Source organism: Urocitellus parryii, chromosome 1 (assembly GCF_045843805.1).
Source record: "Urocitellus parryii isolate mUroPar1 chromosome 1, mUroPar1.hap1, whole genome shotgun sequence".
NCBI lineage: Eukaryota > Metazoa > Chordata > Mammalia > Rodentia > Sciuridae > Urocitellus > Urocitellus parryii.
In genome coordinates this window covers 138,273,084-138,288,698 of record NC_135531.1, presented here as the reverse complement: position 1 = coordinate 138,288,698, position 15,615 = coordinate 138,273,084, and the positions used below count along the sequence as shown (strand labels likewise).

General features: G+C 50.6%; 2 protein-coding genes across 7 annotated transcripts in view; one reads left to right on the top strand and one right to left on the bottom strand.

Moving 5' to 3' along the window:
- Tnip1 (TNFAIP3 interacting protein 1) overlaps positions 1-6,231 on the top strand; it is a 50,441-nt gene extending 44,210 nt beyond the window's left edge. For 5 of the 6 annotated variants that reach the window (XM_026400153.2, XM_026400152.2, XM_026400154.2 and 2 more), the window contains 6 exons: positions 328-459; positions 1,509-1,634; positions 2,278-2,343; positions 2,869-3,060; positions 3,888-3,978; positions 5,431-6,231. In XM_026400153.2, coding sequence (XP_026255938.2) covers positions 328-459; positions 1,509-1,634; positions 2,278-2,343; positions 2,869-3,060; positions 3,888-3,978; positions 5,431-5,465 — 642 coding nt within the window. In that variant the 3' untranslated portion in view covers positions 5,466-6,231. Of the gene's footprint in view, positions 1-327; positions 460-1,508; positions 1,635-2,277; positions 2,344-2,868; positions 3,061-3,887; positions 3,979-5,430 lie in introns of those variants that run through there. The other variant, XM_026400155.2, reaches the window with a different exon arrangement.
- A 672-nt stretch (positions 6,232-6,903) lies between these two features.
- On the bottom strand, positions 6,904-15,118 carry Gpx3 (glutathione peroxidase 3). The gene is made up of 5 exons (XM_026400163.2): positions 14,899-15,118; positions 10,179-10,332; positions 8,716-8,833; positions 8,256-8,355; positions 6,904-7,842 (listed from the first exon to the last, which is right to left on the bottom strand). The coding sequence occupies exons 1-5, from the start codon at positions 14,983-14,985 to the stop codon at positions 7,624-7,626; spliced, it is 678 nt and encodes a 225-aa protein (XP_026255948.2). The 5' UTR covers positions 14,986-15,118; the 3' UTR covers positions 6,904-7,623.
- Between the last annotated feature and the right edge of the window lie 497 nt (positions 15,119-15,615).

Genomic DNA, 15,615 nt, shown 5'->3' with positions numbered 1-15,615 from the left:
CTGCTGGTTAAGAGCATATGCTGGGTTTGAATTCCTACATTGCCACACACTCCTGTGTGACCTTGGACAAGTCACTTTGGGTCTCTGAGCCACGGTTTTCACATTTGTAAAGTAGGGGTGATGATCAGAGTCTTTTTTTCATAGAACTGTGGAGAGGCTCAAATGAGGGGATGTGTACAAAATGTTAATAAATAGGGCAGCATTTATTAAGCTGTACTGGTGGTGGTGATTATTACTATCATGAAGAGGATCCCTGGGAATGAGCTCCAAAGGGGCCTGAATTCCAAGGGTTCCCTGTGATTCTCTCCCTTCTCTACCTGATCCCAGGCTCTAGAGGAAGCACTGAGCATCCAGGCCTCCCCGTCATCTCCACCAACAGCTTTTGGGAGCCCAGAAGGAGCTGCTGGCCTCCTAAGGAAACAGGAACTGGTGACACAAAACGAGTTACTAAAACAGCAGGTGAGACTGCAGGGGAGTTGGGCATTCCTGAGAGTCAGCATGAGCGTGGGGTCATGTAAATAGGAGTCCATTCCCTGACCATTGGCAGGACCCCTGCCCGGGTGTAGGTTTATTGTTTCCAGCAGCATGTCTCTGGCTTAAGTCCACTCTTCTGCCACCTTTATGACTTAGCCATCTCTGTGCCCTACTTGGTTCTTACTTATGTGTAAAAAATTAAGTCTATTTTAAAGGGAACTTTCTATCACTACTATACATGGAAAAACCTATTTATTTGCCACAAATAGAAAGTAACTATGAGCAATAAATACAATAAAAGCAAAACGGTGTTATTGAACTATAACCGGATACTCTTGCCTGGTGAATACTAAGAACTTGAGCCCTCTTTCTCAGAGATTGGCAAGCACTGGAAAGATAGCACAGACTTACTAGCGTGAAACAGTCTTTCTCTTTGGGATATGGGAGACTGGCAGGCCGTTGAAAGGTGATGGCTGTCCCCCGTGTCTCTGTGCTGCTTATACAACTCTTTTCATCCCCTAAATTTTCTTGGCCCCAGGCAGCATCTCAATGATCTGCTGTGAGGTGTGAAGCTGTAGGCTTGGAGCAAGGGCCCTGCCTAACCTGTCCTTTGCCCGGATACCCAAAATCCTGGGAGAGTGATGTGTCCTCTTCTCTGAGAGCCAGCAGACCCAAACTCCAGTGCGCCGCCATGCACTGGTTCTGTGGCCTATGTGGCCTCCACCTCTTTGTGGGCCTTGGCAGATGAAAGGATTGGACTGGTTGATGGCTTTCAGCCTTTTATTTTTATTTTTTTTTAACATGAATCTTTCATTCAAATAAAGTCCTGCCTTGAAGGACACAGAACTACTCTGTTTGAAGTTGTGGGCGGGGGCTCTAGATGCACCCATCCCATTCCCTGTGGTGACCCTGAGACAGGGCAAAACCAGCCCTGATATCAGTTGCCTCCAGCAGGAAGCATGGGGTAAGGGCCTGAGCAGTTGGAGTTCCTGCTAAGATGCTCACTCCCCCATCTACCCCACTGTGCCCTCCAGGTGAAGATCTTTGAAGAGGACTTCCAGAGGGAGCGCAGTGATCGGGAGAGAATGAATGAGGAGAAGGAGGAACTGAAGAAGCAGGTGGAGAAACTGCAGGCCCAGGTCACCTTGTCCAATGCCCAGGTGGGAACAAATGGACTAAGGAAGGGGCATTAGACTGTCCTTATTGGGAGGAGTAAGAATTAGAGGGCCTTTCTTTGTCAGGACACTCTCTGGTTCCTTTCCAGCTCTGCTACCAAACTTCTCTATGACCTTGGCAAATCCCTTGCCCTCTGACCCGATATAAAATGCTGACGTGGAAAAATTCAACAGAAGCCGGACAATCTCAGGGCAGGGCAGTTGTCCAAGAGACTGAAGCTTCTCTCAGAGACCTCAGATTCCCTCTAGGTCTGAGTACTAACTCTAAGGCATCTCTAGCTCTTACTTTCCACAATCAGTTTTGATGGCTACAGGAACAAATTTAGGAATTGGCCCTTATTCACCCACCCACTCACAATGGAACTGAAAGATTTTAATACGGAAGCAGTGAGGCTCACACAAACCTGCTGACTGTGTTCAGACCACCCATGGTGAGAGGCTCACCCCATAGCTAGTAGCCTATGTTGTGCGGGGCCCCAGGGGCCTTTTCTGGGACTAGCCTAGGCACAATGACCCAGAGAGGTACTTAGGCCCTCAGCCAGTCCACTTTCTGGTCCAGTTAGGCACTGGGCCTAGACCTGGCTAGGAACTACCTGTGCCAACAGGCTTCTCTTCCTCCCTTCTCCAGATAAAATCATTCAAAGAATTTGAGAAGGCAAAAGAAACCCTCAAACAGCAGAAGAGGAAAGCAAAGGTGAGCATCTTAAGGAAGGAGGCAGCACTCGTCACTTCTTACCTTCTCCAGGGGTGCAGTCTGATGGGAGGGGCTGTGTGCTGACACTCTCTGTCAACTCACCAATGTGGTGAAACAGGCACAGAGCAGTCATTGGCTCAGAGTAAGTGCTTAGGACACAGTGACTGTCATCATGGATACCTGTGGCCCTGTACCCAACCTTCAGTGCCCAGGTACCACCCTTCCATTCTCATGTACCAGGTTTTATGGCATGTACTAGTCTCTCGTATGTGTGTACCTGCTTTCTGAGTTCATGTGCCAGTTGTTTATGCCAGGTGCCACCCTTCCAAGTTCATGTACCATCTTTGCATATGCCCGTACTCGCCTTCCGTGCCATGTACCAGCCGGCAAGTCCCACCTCCCATGTCCATGTCCCAGCCTTTAGTACCTTTAGAAAGCTAAGATTCTATGGAAGTGAGATAGGTGCCACTAGGATGGCTTGTGTAGCCTGTTGCAGCCAGGGTCAGATGTGAACCTTTCTTGCAGGCCTCAGAAGAGCGATACCATGTAGACCCCCTTCCGGAACACCTCTGTGGGCCCTACCTCTATGCCTACCCACCCACACCAGCCATGGTGCCACACCATGGCTTTGAGGATTGGTCCCAGATCCGCTACCCTCCACCACCCATGGCCATGGAGCATCCGCCCCCACTCCCCAACTCGCGCCTCTTCCATCTGGTGAGTCTGCCCCTCCTTCCCTCAAGAACACACACAGGGGCTATTCCAGGCCTTTTCCAGAGAGGAAGGTCAAGTGAAGGTGTCAGACACTGCAGCCTCAGCAATTCATGAGCAGCACCATGGTGGCAGGCAGGTGTCCAGGGCCTAGGTCTGGCCTGCTCTCCTAGGAGTCAGAATTCTGCAGCCCACAGCTGTTCAGGGTTACTGGTATAGAAAGGAGAAGACTGAGTAACAGCTCAGGACAGGAAGGAGGGCACCCTCCAGGCCCAGGCCAGGGAGGTCCATTTGGGCTTGACTCTTTATCATCTCCACATGTGCCAGATTCCAGAGCGTCACTATGTTTCTCTCCCTTTTCCCCCTCCTCTTCCTTTTCTCTTATCACATTTTTCTTTTTTTGCTTTCCTCTTATTATTTTTCCAAAGAGCTGCTGTCCCCTGCCCCATCTTCAGCAGTCCCTCTACTGCACAGACACCCCAGCTTCCCCTGGACAATTATAGCAGCCTACCATCTAGCCCTCTCTGGCTTTCCCTGGTGTGAGCATCCTCTATACATGTCTTATTTTAGCACTGGAGTAGCATGTGCTAAAGAGTTTGATTCTATAGCTGTAGAGACCTGGATTCAAAACCAAGCTTGGCTCCTTTCCTAGCTAGATAATGTTTCTTAACCCTCTGAGCCTCAGTTTCCTCACCTAGGAATGATAACCAGGATGGTTGTAAGGATTAAATTATACTTGGTTAGTTGATGTTTGTTTATTATGATTTGGCATTATATCTGCTGTTGTAGTTTTTGAGTGTGTTATTGATTATTAAGCACCAGTTTCGTTGCAGCCAGAATATACCTGGCGTCCACCCTGTGGCACGATGCGGAATCAGAGCGCCCAAGTGACAGACCCACCTTCCACCAGGCCTGCCGACCCCGGTGAGTGTGATCCCCTAGTACAAGAGCTTGTCGCCCCCTGGAGAAGGTAACTTATCTACCAGTATTGCTCCAGTTTGATCTGGGGGGGTTTGATCCAGTTTGATTTGAGAGGCCTAGCTCTCTCAAGTACTGTTGGAAGAGAATTGATGTTGGCTCCAGAGTGAGGGAACTGAAATCATGCATTCATTCATTCTAGTTTTTTTTTTTTTATTATTGTTGGTCGTTCAAAACATTACATAGTTCTTAATACATCATATTTCACAATTTGATTCAAGTGGGTCATTCTAGTTTGTTGTCACATGCCGAGCACCTCAGCAACCTGACTTCCTCCCACTAGGCCCCACCTCCTAGATGCTCCACTATTTCCCAATAGGGCCACAGGCTGGTAACCATACCTTTAGCATTTGTTCTGCAAAATGCCTTTACAGAACATTTAGATCCAACCTGTAACACTTTGGTAAGAGGATGGAAGGAGAGTGGCTGACGCAAGCTGATGGAAGGCTGGTGTGGGGAACACCAGCCAGGAACAACATGGGGAAAGAGAGAGGGGACAAGACACAGGTAAAGGCCTGGCAGGTCTACGCTGTATGGGGCCTTGCAGAGTATGGAAGGAATGCTAGTTTGTACCCTAAGCATGTTACTGGAGTCACTGGATGTCTTAAAGCAGAGTGGAATGACCAGATTAGCATTTTGGAAAGCTCCCTCTGGCCATAGTGTTTGCCATAAGAGGTTATAAGAGGCCTGGGGCTGCATTCACCAATCAGAGTGAGGCTATAATGACTGTCCTCACCTCCCTGTAGGACTCTCATGAGCTCTTACCAATGGAGCTCTGGGAACAGAATCACAACTAGTGGGTGGGAGCTATAGGGAGACCAAGTCCATCTCGGCATGAAGAACTTTCTTATCCAGAGTTAAAATTGCGGAGAAAAGAAGCCAGTTATGAGGAGGTAATGAGAGCAGAGGCTAATGAGAGCAGAATGGATGACTTGCAGGGAGTGTGGATTGTAGGATTTGGTGCCAGGATGAAGGAAGATATCAAACTGATCAGTCATTTCCAGAGGGTCTGTGGAGCCCTTGGAGGCTGCTTTGATGAGTGGCAGAGGGTGGCCTGGCGGGCAAGGATGACCCCTCCCCCATAACTACTCACTTCTAGGAGCTGGAGCCAGAGTGACAGTGACTGGGTTCATATCCCAGCTCTACTACTTCCTGCAGCTGGGACTTTGGGCAGATCTTTTTAAAATTTCTGTGTCTCAGTTCCCTCCTCCACGAAGGAGGTAATGATGGGCTTACTCTACAGGGTGAGGATTATATGTTGAATGTTCCTAAGACACAGCCTGGCAGTCAGTTGCAAGCTGTTATTTATTTCACAGGGACTGAGTTGCCTTCCATAGAAGACTTTGAAACTGACTGTACCACATAATTCTTAAGTCTTCAACATTTTTGTTTATTTAGAGTCTGCAAAAAACGACCATGAGGGGCCCCAGTGAGACCAGATTGTGTAATTTGGCTCTATCTTCGTCTTGGAGAGCCAGCTGACCTCAGATTACCGAAAACTAGAAGCCACATATTCTTTGTGGCCAGAGCCGCAGCTGGACAGGAGGCTGAGATGTGCAGACGGCTCATACCTCCAGCCCTGAACTGTTTACAAGACTGGGGAGGCTCCACCCACAAGGCTTCCACATGGGCTCCTCATCTGGTGATGACCAGGGGAAACTCACCGCCCTGCCTCCTGTCACCAAGTTGAGAGCCCTCACCTGGCTGACCTGCCATCTTTCTTTGAAGCAGCTGGACTTCCATCTTTAGAGTGGATTGCAGCCCAGACCCCTTCTTTCAGAACCTCCACAGAAGTGGTTCCAGCCCCTCCAGGTGCCACATCCAGTTCATGTGTGTGTTCAATTTTTGCTTCCAGCTCTGTAGCAGGACCTGTCCCATGTCCATCCCTACCCCTCTGTGAGGAGCTGCAAGAAGAATGGGTTTATCTCCAGAGCAGGAAGGAATGACAGGGTATTCTGACATTGGGGCCCTCTCCACTCCACCTACAATAGCCTCATGAGAGGTGTCACCACCTGGGATGAGGGCCAGGCCAGCCATATCTGCTGAGGGACCCCAGACTGAAGCTGCCAGGCCCTGGAGTTCAGGCCCTTCGCCCCCAGGCTAGAGGTTTGTGGTGTCGGAGGCCTGTATCTGGGTGGCTGTCTGTTCCTAGGCAGCTGTTTGCACGCATCTTGGACATAAATCCAAGTGGAAAATCAACATTCTATGACTGGTATTCTTTTTTGTCCTAATGTTCCCCTCTCGGCCAATCAGAATGCTGCTTTTCAGGTTCTATACCCCTTTCTCCCATTTCCCTGAGAACATTACCAGTATTTGAGGAACAGTATAAAGAGCCTAGGCTGGGAGCCAAGGGACCTTGCTTTAAATTCAAGTTTTGCCTCTCGCTCACCAGGAGACCTGGGGTAAGGAGTGAGCCTCAGTCTCCCCCTTTTTCAAATGAAACACTTCTCAGCCCTAGCCATCTTGCAGATGAGAGGTGACATGAACTGGTGTGAATGAACTCAAGATGCTGAGTGAGAGAAGCACAGTAGATCTAGATGAAAGTCAAAAAGAGGACACCAGAGGGCTGAGCACGGTGGTGCACACGGTAATCCCAGCTGCTCAGGAGGCAGGCAGGAGGATCACAAGTTCAGAGCCAGCCTCAGCAAAAGTGAGGTGCAAAGCAACTCAGTGAGACTCTATCTCTAAATAAAATATGAAATAGGGCTGGGGATGTGGCTCAGTGACCAAGTACCCGAGTTCAATCCCCCGTGCCAAAAAAAAAAAAAAGCAGGGCCCAGTGCACTCCTTTACTTCTCTTCCTCCTCTCTTTAACCCTCTCCCCACATGATGGGACAGCCACTATTGAGGAAGAACCACAGTAGACTGAACTGCTGCAGAAAGGCCTTTACTGGGCAGGTAGGATGTGAGCAATGCCAGTAGACAGGGTGAGGGGAGAGAACACATCCTCCCAAGGAGCAGGGGAGGCATCCCTGCCATGGGTGTCAGCCTGAATGCACTAAAGGCTGGACCTTGGGCAGGCTCAGAAGAGGCCCGCCCACAAGGGCTTCGGGCCCCTCCCTCATAGAGACGCCATCCCTGACATGGGGTAAGTGGCCCTCACACTCACTTCTGCCTTGGCTGATCTCAGGGAGCATTGTGGGGTGGGGACAGGTGCTTGGGAGGGCCCTTCAGGAAGGAGAAGGATGGTTAGGCAGTGTGGGAGACCCAGAAATTTCCGGGGACTTCACTGGTGGTACTTGGAGGCAGTAGGAGATGCTGGCCCCAAGATCAGGTTAGAGTAGTGCAGTCAGACCTAGCACTGGTTTTTCCTTTAGGCTGAAAGCAAATTGTTCTCATTGGAATAGAGAATTGGAGAGGAAAGGGTATTACTGTCCAGCATTCTGCAGGACACACAGGTAGATTCACAGGTGTGCGAACACCCACACACACAGTGGTACAGACTCATGTTTGTGTCAAGCTGGGTCCTTTTGTCATAAGAAAGGGGTCTGTGATGGGTGTATAATATACTTGGAAACATGGAATCCTTCCTGAATGGAGTCCCTCCCCAGCCCCTGCATGGTGGACATGGGGTGGAGCAGGTATCAGTTACTACCCCCTGGCCCTCAGGGTTGCCTGATGCCTCATGTAGGCCAGGATGTCCATCTTGACATTGTTGACTGTGGTCCGGTGGTACCAGCGCATGATGGGTATGCCATCTGGCCCCACCAGGAACTTCTCAAAGTTCCAGCGGATGTCATGGATTTTCATGGGTTCCCAGAAGAGGCGTCCAGGTGAGCCCAGGAGCTCCGAGGTGGGAGGACAGGAGTTCTGGAGCAGGAGTAAAAGTGGCATCAACCTGGCTGGGGTCCCTCCCTCCCTCCCTTTCCCTCTTCCTTCCCTCCCCGCCTTCCTAGGGGTGGAACAGCCTGGTGCTGAGAAGAAAGCACCAGTTTGGGTACCAGACTTCCAGTCCCCACTGGAAGTGATTAGAAGATTGTGAGGCCCTTAACCTGTCCCTTCCAGTGCCCGGCCTGGGCCTTATCTGTAAAATGGGCTGATAAGATCCTAGGGACTGCAAAGCCCTCTACTTGGAATAATAGTCAGATACCAAGAAATTCCCTAAGAGCCTAGGATCGAGGGAGGGCAACCTAGGCTTTGTCTCTTGAGGGCTAGGTCAGGAGCAGCTCTGCCCTGTGCAGTCAGAGGGAAGAGAGCCTCCTCCCCAGTGGCTGCTCACTCACCTTCAGGAAAGTGTAAAACTTCTGCTCTTTGTCCCCATTCACATCCCCCTTCTCAAAGAGCTGGAAATTAGGGACGAAGCCACCACCTGGTCGGACATACCTGCAGGGAATGTTCTTAGATGGGCACAGGGCTCAGAAATGAGGAAAGGGGCAGAACAGCAGAGGGAGTGTCGGGAGTCTGGTTTTATCCAGGGTGGGCAGTGGGAGCCAATGACTATTGGATGGGCACAAGCATAGTGTGTGACTTGGGTCTTCTTTGTCCAGCTTGGTCCCTTCTCAGTAACCCCCCACCTCAGTTCTCCCTCCACCTCTTGATAAGCTCTGCCCCATCATCCCTTTCTCTTTCCTGTCTCACTTTCCCCTCATTCCACTAAATGGGGTTTGTAGAAGGGGAGAGTGGTTCTGAATGGCTCCTAAATGCCACTGTGGAGGATCAACACAAGACTCAGTGGACACTCACTTGAGGCTGGGTAGGATCTCTGAATTCTCTCCTGGCTCCTGTTTTCCGAATTGGTTGCAGGGGAAGCCCAGAATGACCAGACCAAATGGTCCAAGCTCTTCCTGTAGTGCATTCAGTTCTGGGTCGAGGAGAGAGCAGAGGCAGGGTAGCCTGGTGAGGAGCCCTGCCTGATCTGTCCCCCTCCTGCGGCTCACCAATATACAGCTGAAATCACAGGCCTGACAGGGGAAGGACTTGCCCAAGAGCATCCGGTGAGTTTGTGGTATTGCTGGAATTCAGGCCCTGTCACCCTAACTAACCTGGATGGGAGGTTTGGGGGAAAAGACAGAAATAACCTTCCTCAAATCAGCAGTCTCTGGTCCACTGCCAAGGCCACCACCAACTGAGGGCTCTTCAGAGCTCATAGGATTGAGTTTCCTGGAGCAAGAACCATTCATCCCTAGACACAAGGCTTCCTTGGGGTGGAGTGGGGCCCTCACAACACTCCATCCTCTGGGAATTCAGGAGCCCAAGGGAGGCTCTGGCCGACTCCCCAGTTTCCTCAGAACCCCTGGCCTTGCATGCATTGCCCACACCCAGCCTACCTCTGGTGCAAACACACTCTGCTCTGTTCCAAGGGCTGGACAGAGCATTCAGGACAGAGTGCTCACTGCCACTGGGCCTGCTGTCACTCCACCTCCAGGAACTGATTTCAGGGTCAGACTACCCTTGCCTCCCCCTAGGCTCTGCCAGCTGGCCCCAGCCCCTCCAGGGTGCTCAACCCCTTCCCTTGGGTGCTAAAAGAGGCCTTTGGCTTGCTTACTCCATTGGGCTCCTACTCTGCTCCAATTGAGAAAGAAATAAGGATATTAGGGAATATGAAGCCTGGGTCAAATACCCAGTTCTGTCACTAGTAGTTTTGTGATCCTGGTTAACTTGTTTCTTCAGGCTGAGCCTTAATACATTTGCCTGTACGTTAAGGAGAGGTGAAGGCTGAACTAGGTCATCTTTAAAGTTTATTCTAGAATGAACTGTCCCAATGATACCCACCCTCTCATCCTCCCATCCACCTGCACACACCGTGGGGCCTCATGCCAATGGCCTGTTTTCCAAAGTGTGGCCAAGAGAGGTGCCGAGGTGCCAAGGAGGGAAGATAAGCCATTCTCAGTCAGTTGCTGGTAAAGGGAACCTTCAGCCCCAAACCACCTTCTCCATCCCTCTGCTTCCAGGCCACTGAGGTGCCCAGGGATGAAGAAGGACAGCCAGGAATCTCCTGGAATATGCCCAAAGATGATCAGACCTTAGGCTTATAAAAGAATCCTCACAAAACTGTGGAACATTGTATAATCGGGACCTGGAGTTTGGAATCTCATGGCCACTATCACCCTTTCTCCCCTTGCACCAGAGAAGCTCCTATGATTGAGATGTGTCCAAGTGACAGAAACAGCTCCAAACAGAGCAGTGGAGGAAGGGCAGTGTCTTACCAAGGTACTGGTCTGTCAAACCTCAGTAGCTGGCCACGTTGACAAAGAGGATGTATTTGCCAGAGTATTGCTTAAAGGGAATGTACTCCTCTCCATCGATGGTGAGGGCACCATACTCATAGATGGTGCCACTCATGCCACCATGGCAGTCTGTCTGGAAGAGAAAAAGACCAGCAGCAGGGAACAGTTAGAGCTGGAAGGAAACTTGGACATTTTTCATTTGAAGTTAATGAAAGATCCCAACAGGGAGCACGACTTGCCCAAGACCACACCAAAAATGAACTGGACTAGAACCGAGCCTCCTAATTCCCTGTGTAAGATAATGATGATGAGACGCTCAAGTGCTTAATAAATATTTCCTATTAACATTTAAGCATTTAATAAGAGAGGGCTATGGAACCCTAGAAATCACTTAGGGATAATTTTCCACATCATATGTCACAACATTTGCAAGGCTCAAGGGCGACTGCCCTGGTGCTGGGAGCTGGTAAATCTTACTGGATGGACTGATGGATGAGTGGCTGCTGCAATAGTCCCGGAAAGTGATGGTGAGGCCTGCATTAGGCCATCAGGAAGGAAAAACTGAGCAGAAAGGAGGAAGCATCAGTGTGAGTGGTGATTCAGAGGCGCTAAGTCTGCCTCCAGACTTGGGAAGATGTTATGAAATAGGGAAGGAAGACCAGGAGCCAGGAATAAAGAAAGGCCTCTGGTAAGGGTTAGATGTGGCTATAAAGGTAAAACCATGCCTAGCATATACTACATGTTCTCAGGTGAGCCGTTGTGACGATGACGAACATACCTTCCCTCTGCCTAACTGCTGCTCCGCAGGCAGCCCCCAGGACAAGGAGGGATGGAGCACGGTGGCATTGTGATTTAGGATACCTCAGTTCTGCCTCCTGCTCTGCCACAGTATGATCTTGGATTGGCCCTTCCTCTTCCCCTGGCCTCACCTTGAACTGGATCAGCCAGTCTCAATCCAGATGACTTGATAGCGTCACCATCAGTGGGAGAGGAGGGGATGGGATTACACCTTGCCAGCAAAATGTTGCCCAGGACCCCTCTCTACCCCATCCCTTGTCCCAGACCTGGAAGACAAAACTCTTGGGTCTATTCTTAAAAGTTGGTCACTGCAATGACAACATGACTCAGCAGGTGGGTTGTGAAGCAAAGGGAAAAGCTTGAAGCCATTGTATTAGGTGATCTTTATGGGCCCTGTCATCTAATGAGAATGAAAAAATGGTAAACAAATGGAGCGAAAACTGGCCTGAGAGACCTGGCTAGGACAGTGACAGGTGGTGAGCAATAGAGGCGTAAATTCACTCCTTTCTTTCCCTTCAATTCTGGAAAATGCACTGCTGGGGCAAGGTCCCTGGACCTAACTGGGTGAAGGAAGTGATCCACCCAGCAGGGCGTGGCCCCAGCAGGGTATAGATGACCTGTCTGTCATGAAGTGGCTGCAGGCTGAGACGGGAGAGGCTGGACTGCCTCTGCCAGATCATTCCCTGGCAGCTGCAAGCTCTTTTCTTGGCTCTGGTGAAAATTCTCTGCTTCACATGAGTCTAATAGTCCATACCACGTGACTTCTGCTGACTGAGCAGGACCAAGACCCAAACTCATTATTCCTCCTGCCCTGCAGCCTCCTAGGTCACAACTGGGGTCACTTCCACCTTAAAACGCAAACAAACCAACAGCCCAGCTGGCCACAAAGGTCTGGCAGCCTCCCACCTCCTCCACTCCACCCTCAGCTAAACATGATCTCTGGGATGTGGACAGGAAAAAAGCCAAGAGGTTGACTAAACAATCAGAGCTTACAAACAAAAGGGAGCATCATCTTCTGGGCAGTTTCCTGGTGAGGGTGAGGCAACTGGCACCCATCTCATCAGGTACCAGTCCGGCTGGCTGTTGGCCCTGGGAAAGTCAATTTTACTCTGGGGTCCTTGGTCTGAAGATAATCCAAACTGCCTCTCAAAACAGCTGTGAGAATCCACTGGCAGATTGAGACAGGCTTAAAATCTCTTGGAAAGAAAGGCACAGGTCAAGGGATTGAGATTATTCTGTCTGCATCTGGGGTAAAAGGCCCTGAGGTTCCTCCATTATTGAGAGGAGAGAAGCCAATGTTCACCAGCCAATGTGAGGGGAGTGCACTGGGCAGGGTGTCTGTCACCAGGAGGAAAGATGAGTGGCAGCCTCCACACTTACTGCTGCAGTTAGTGAGGCTAGTGCTATGGATTCGGACTGACAGGTCAGGGTGGCTCATGGTAGGGGGGTAGTCCCAGACGGCAGAGAGGAGAGGCCACGAAAGTGCCTCAATCCAGGAGAGGAGCGTTCTGGTGACCCAAGAGTTGGTGGCAGGGCCAAGGACAACAGTGAGGGCCCTGGCTGGCTAGGGCTGCAGGTCTGTGTCTTTCTCTTCTCCCATCAACGAGATGCTGTTGAAGGAGGACTGTGCTGGGAGGCAGGAGACCTGGGTCTCGGTACCGCCTTTGTAAGAGGGAGTCAGATTCACTGCTGTCTTAAGAGCCCTTCAGCCCTGACGTCAACCTGTGGTTCCATGATTCTCTCTGCCTCATTTAGTCACTTAGAAACCAGTGGTTACTAGGATCCCATGCACGTCAGCAGCTGTCATTCTTTCCAGCGTCTGCAACATTTCCTTTTGTACAGCAAGGACAAGGAGCCTGGGCAGCCTTAAGCTACACTGAGGAGGCAAGGAAGAAAGGAGGGTTCCCTTTGTTCCTAGCCCCTCCCTTAGAGTTGGAAGAGGAAAACATCTCTCTGGAGCTGAATCACCTGCGGTCCACCCCATTCTGCACATGCCCCACTCTCCATCCCTTTGTCCCGATGGTAGGGACAAAGTAAATGGTTAGGTCCTAGAAGCCAGAGCTGTGGCATCTCAACTCTAAGGCCTAGGAGGATAGATGAGCATACCCAGGCTGTCATTAGCCAGCAAGTCCTGGCTGGTTGGGTCTGATATGATCAGATTTCACCCTAAGACTTCTAGACCATACCCATCCTGTTTTCTCTGAAGCCATTCTTGCCTACCCAGAGTTCTGCAGAAAACACATGGCCATGTTGAATCATTCATGGCATCCATTCCTTCACTGCCAGTCTTCTTAGGGCAAGGATGAATCTTCCTTTTTCCTTGGGGCTGGGACAGACTCCATGGTGCTGACCTGCCCATGGTCCACCCCCACCCCTACTCCACAGCCTAGTTCAAAACTCAGTCCCATGCCTGCCCTAGAAAATGCCTTCAGAGCTGGTAGTTATAAACAAGCCTGGATAGAAAGGAGAGCTTCACGGCCCTCCAGACTTAGACCTGACTCCAAGGAAGAGCAGACTCATGGAAGAGCAAAAGGGTTAGAAATAGACAGAGGAAATTGCTCTTGGACTGGACTTCCTGAGAAGTAGATGGAATATTGGACACAGCATGAACTTATAAGATCTTAGAATAAAGACCCAAAGGATTTTAGAAATAAAAGTTCAAAGCTATGGGCTGGGGTAGAGTGTTTGCTAGCATGTGTGAGGTACTGGATTTGATCCCTGGCACCACATTAAAAAAAAATAATAATAAATAAATAAAACAAATAAAATAAAGGTATTGTGTCCATCTACAACTAAAAAAATTTTTTAAAATAAGTACATAAGCACATTGGTGGGGTGGGGTGGGGTATATACTGGGAGGGTAGAGATAGAAATCCTTCTCTTTGGGTCTATTCCTACTTCTGGTTTCTGCCTCTCTGCCCTGGGGAAGAGGAGGAGTCTACAGGATCCACCCAGGCACATTTTCACCAAGGAGATAAGCATGCTGGTTCATCCCCAATCTTCTTCAGCATCCCCACTCCTACTCTAAAGTCACACACCCTGCTGGCGATAGACTGAGGCTCAGGGAATTGGGCCTCTCCTTCGGAGTTGATGATCCCCAGCTCTCTCCAACTACCAGGTTTGCTCAGGCAATGTGGACAGTGGATCATTGGTAGTGAGGCTGTCCCACAGGAAACTCCCCAGAGGACAGTTTATTGATTTGACTGCTTCTGAAGTCATCTGTTTCGTTGTGTCCTTCCTCTACCCCACCCCTGCCCTGAAGATGGAGAAACTGAGGCCCAGAAAGGGGTGGAGACTTAGGATACTGAGTGTTCTGCATTGCCCATTCAACATTCTTTCAGTCACAAATCTCTGCTTCTTCTGCCAATGCCCTGGAATCCATGTGGGTGGTTCTACCTGTGGTTATATATCTGGGGTAGAAGAGCCCCCAGGCAGTTCCTGAAGACCAGGGCCATCCTGCTGCATTTGTCCTCCCTTTCTCCTTACTACCATCTCCCTGGGTACATGCAAAGCCAACCCAGAGGCTGTCACTGGGCCTCTTTCTGGGTAGTGCCACCTCACCACCTCACCCTACTGGAGGACAGCAGTTAGCACCTACTGACATAGATGTAGCAAGACGACCCCCTTCCCCAGAGGTAGCAGTGAGGGATGCCTTTCTCCCCATTCATTCTGCCAACCTGGAGGACCCAGGTCTGGATTAGATGGAACTTCGAATAGATCTATGGTCACCGGTGGAGGTCCTTGGGGTGGAGGGGGAGGCAAACAAAGTTAACCATGTCCCTCGAACCTGGGTGTCGCCTTTCTGCAGGGAAACCTGGGAAGAGAGGTGCCTCGCTACTGTGAGATGGACACCTGGCAGCTACGTTCACTTCCCTGTCTCCCGCCCTGGAAGCTCACTCACCTTCGACTTCTCTTGTCCCCGGCTCGGCGGGACGAAGCCCGCCAGGAGCAGGGAGAGAAGGCAGGATGCCCGGAGCAACCAGGCCATGGCGGGCTGGGGGAGCGTCTCAGGCGTGCCTCAGACGCTGTCAGCTGCCGGATCACCGTCGGTCTGAGGTGTCCGAAGCTCCAAGTCACCTTTCTAGCTCTCAGCGGTGGCCAATCCGCGGCCAGGTCGGTATCCTCGTAGCCAATCGCAGAGCAGCTAGGATTTCAGGGGAAAGTCGCGCCCGCCCTTCTCTCTCCCCCTCCCCAGGCCCTGGGCGACAGTGACATAAGCAAGTCTGGGCAGAGAGATGGGAGTGAGGTCCTCGGTGAATGCCGGAGGCGGTCCTCTCCTCTTAGGGCTCCAAAGTGCGGGAGGAAACAAGCACAATGTTCTCCAGATCAGCCAGGGCCAGGGGGCCCCAAAACACCCAAGAACAGTTCTGGGAAGTAATTCTTACTCCCCAGGCTTTAAAAATTACCCTGTGATGGTCCTGCCCTGATGTTGATGATTTTAAAATTCAGCAAGATCTGAAGGTAGACCTTCTGGAACAGTTACCATATGTAGGATAGTACTTAAGAAACATTGTAGGTGAACTGGGATTTTCAGTGCATTTCCCTCCTGGGTAAGGCACGGAATGCCTCTGCTGGTTTGGCAGCAGAAAACACTTTTGCTCCCTGTGTAGTCTTTTTT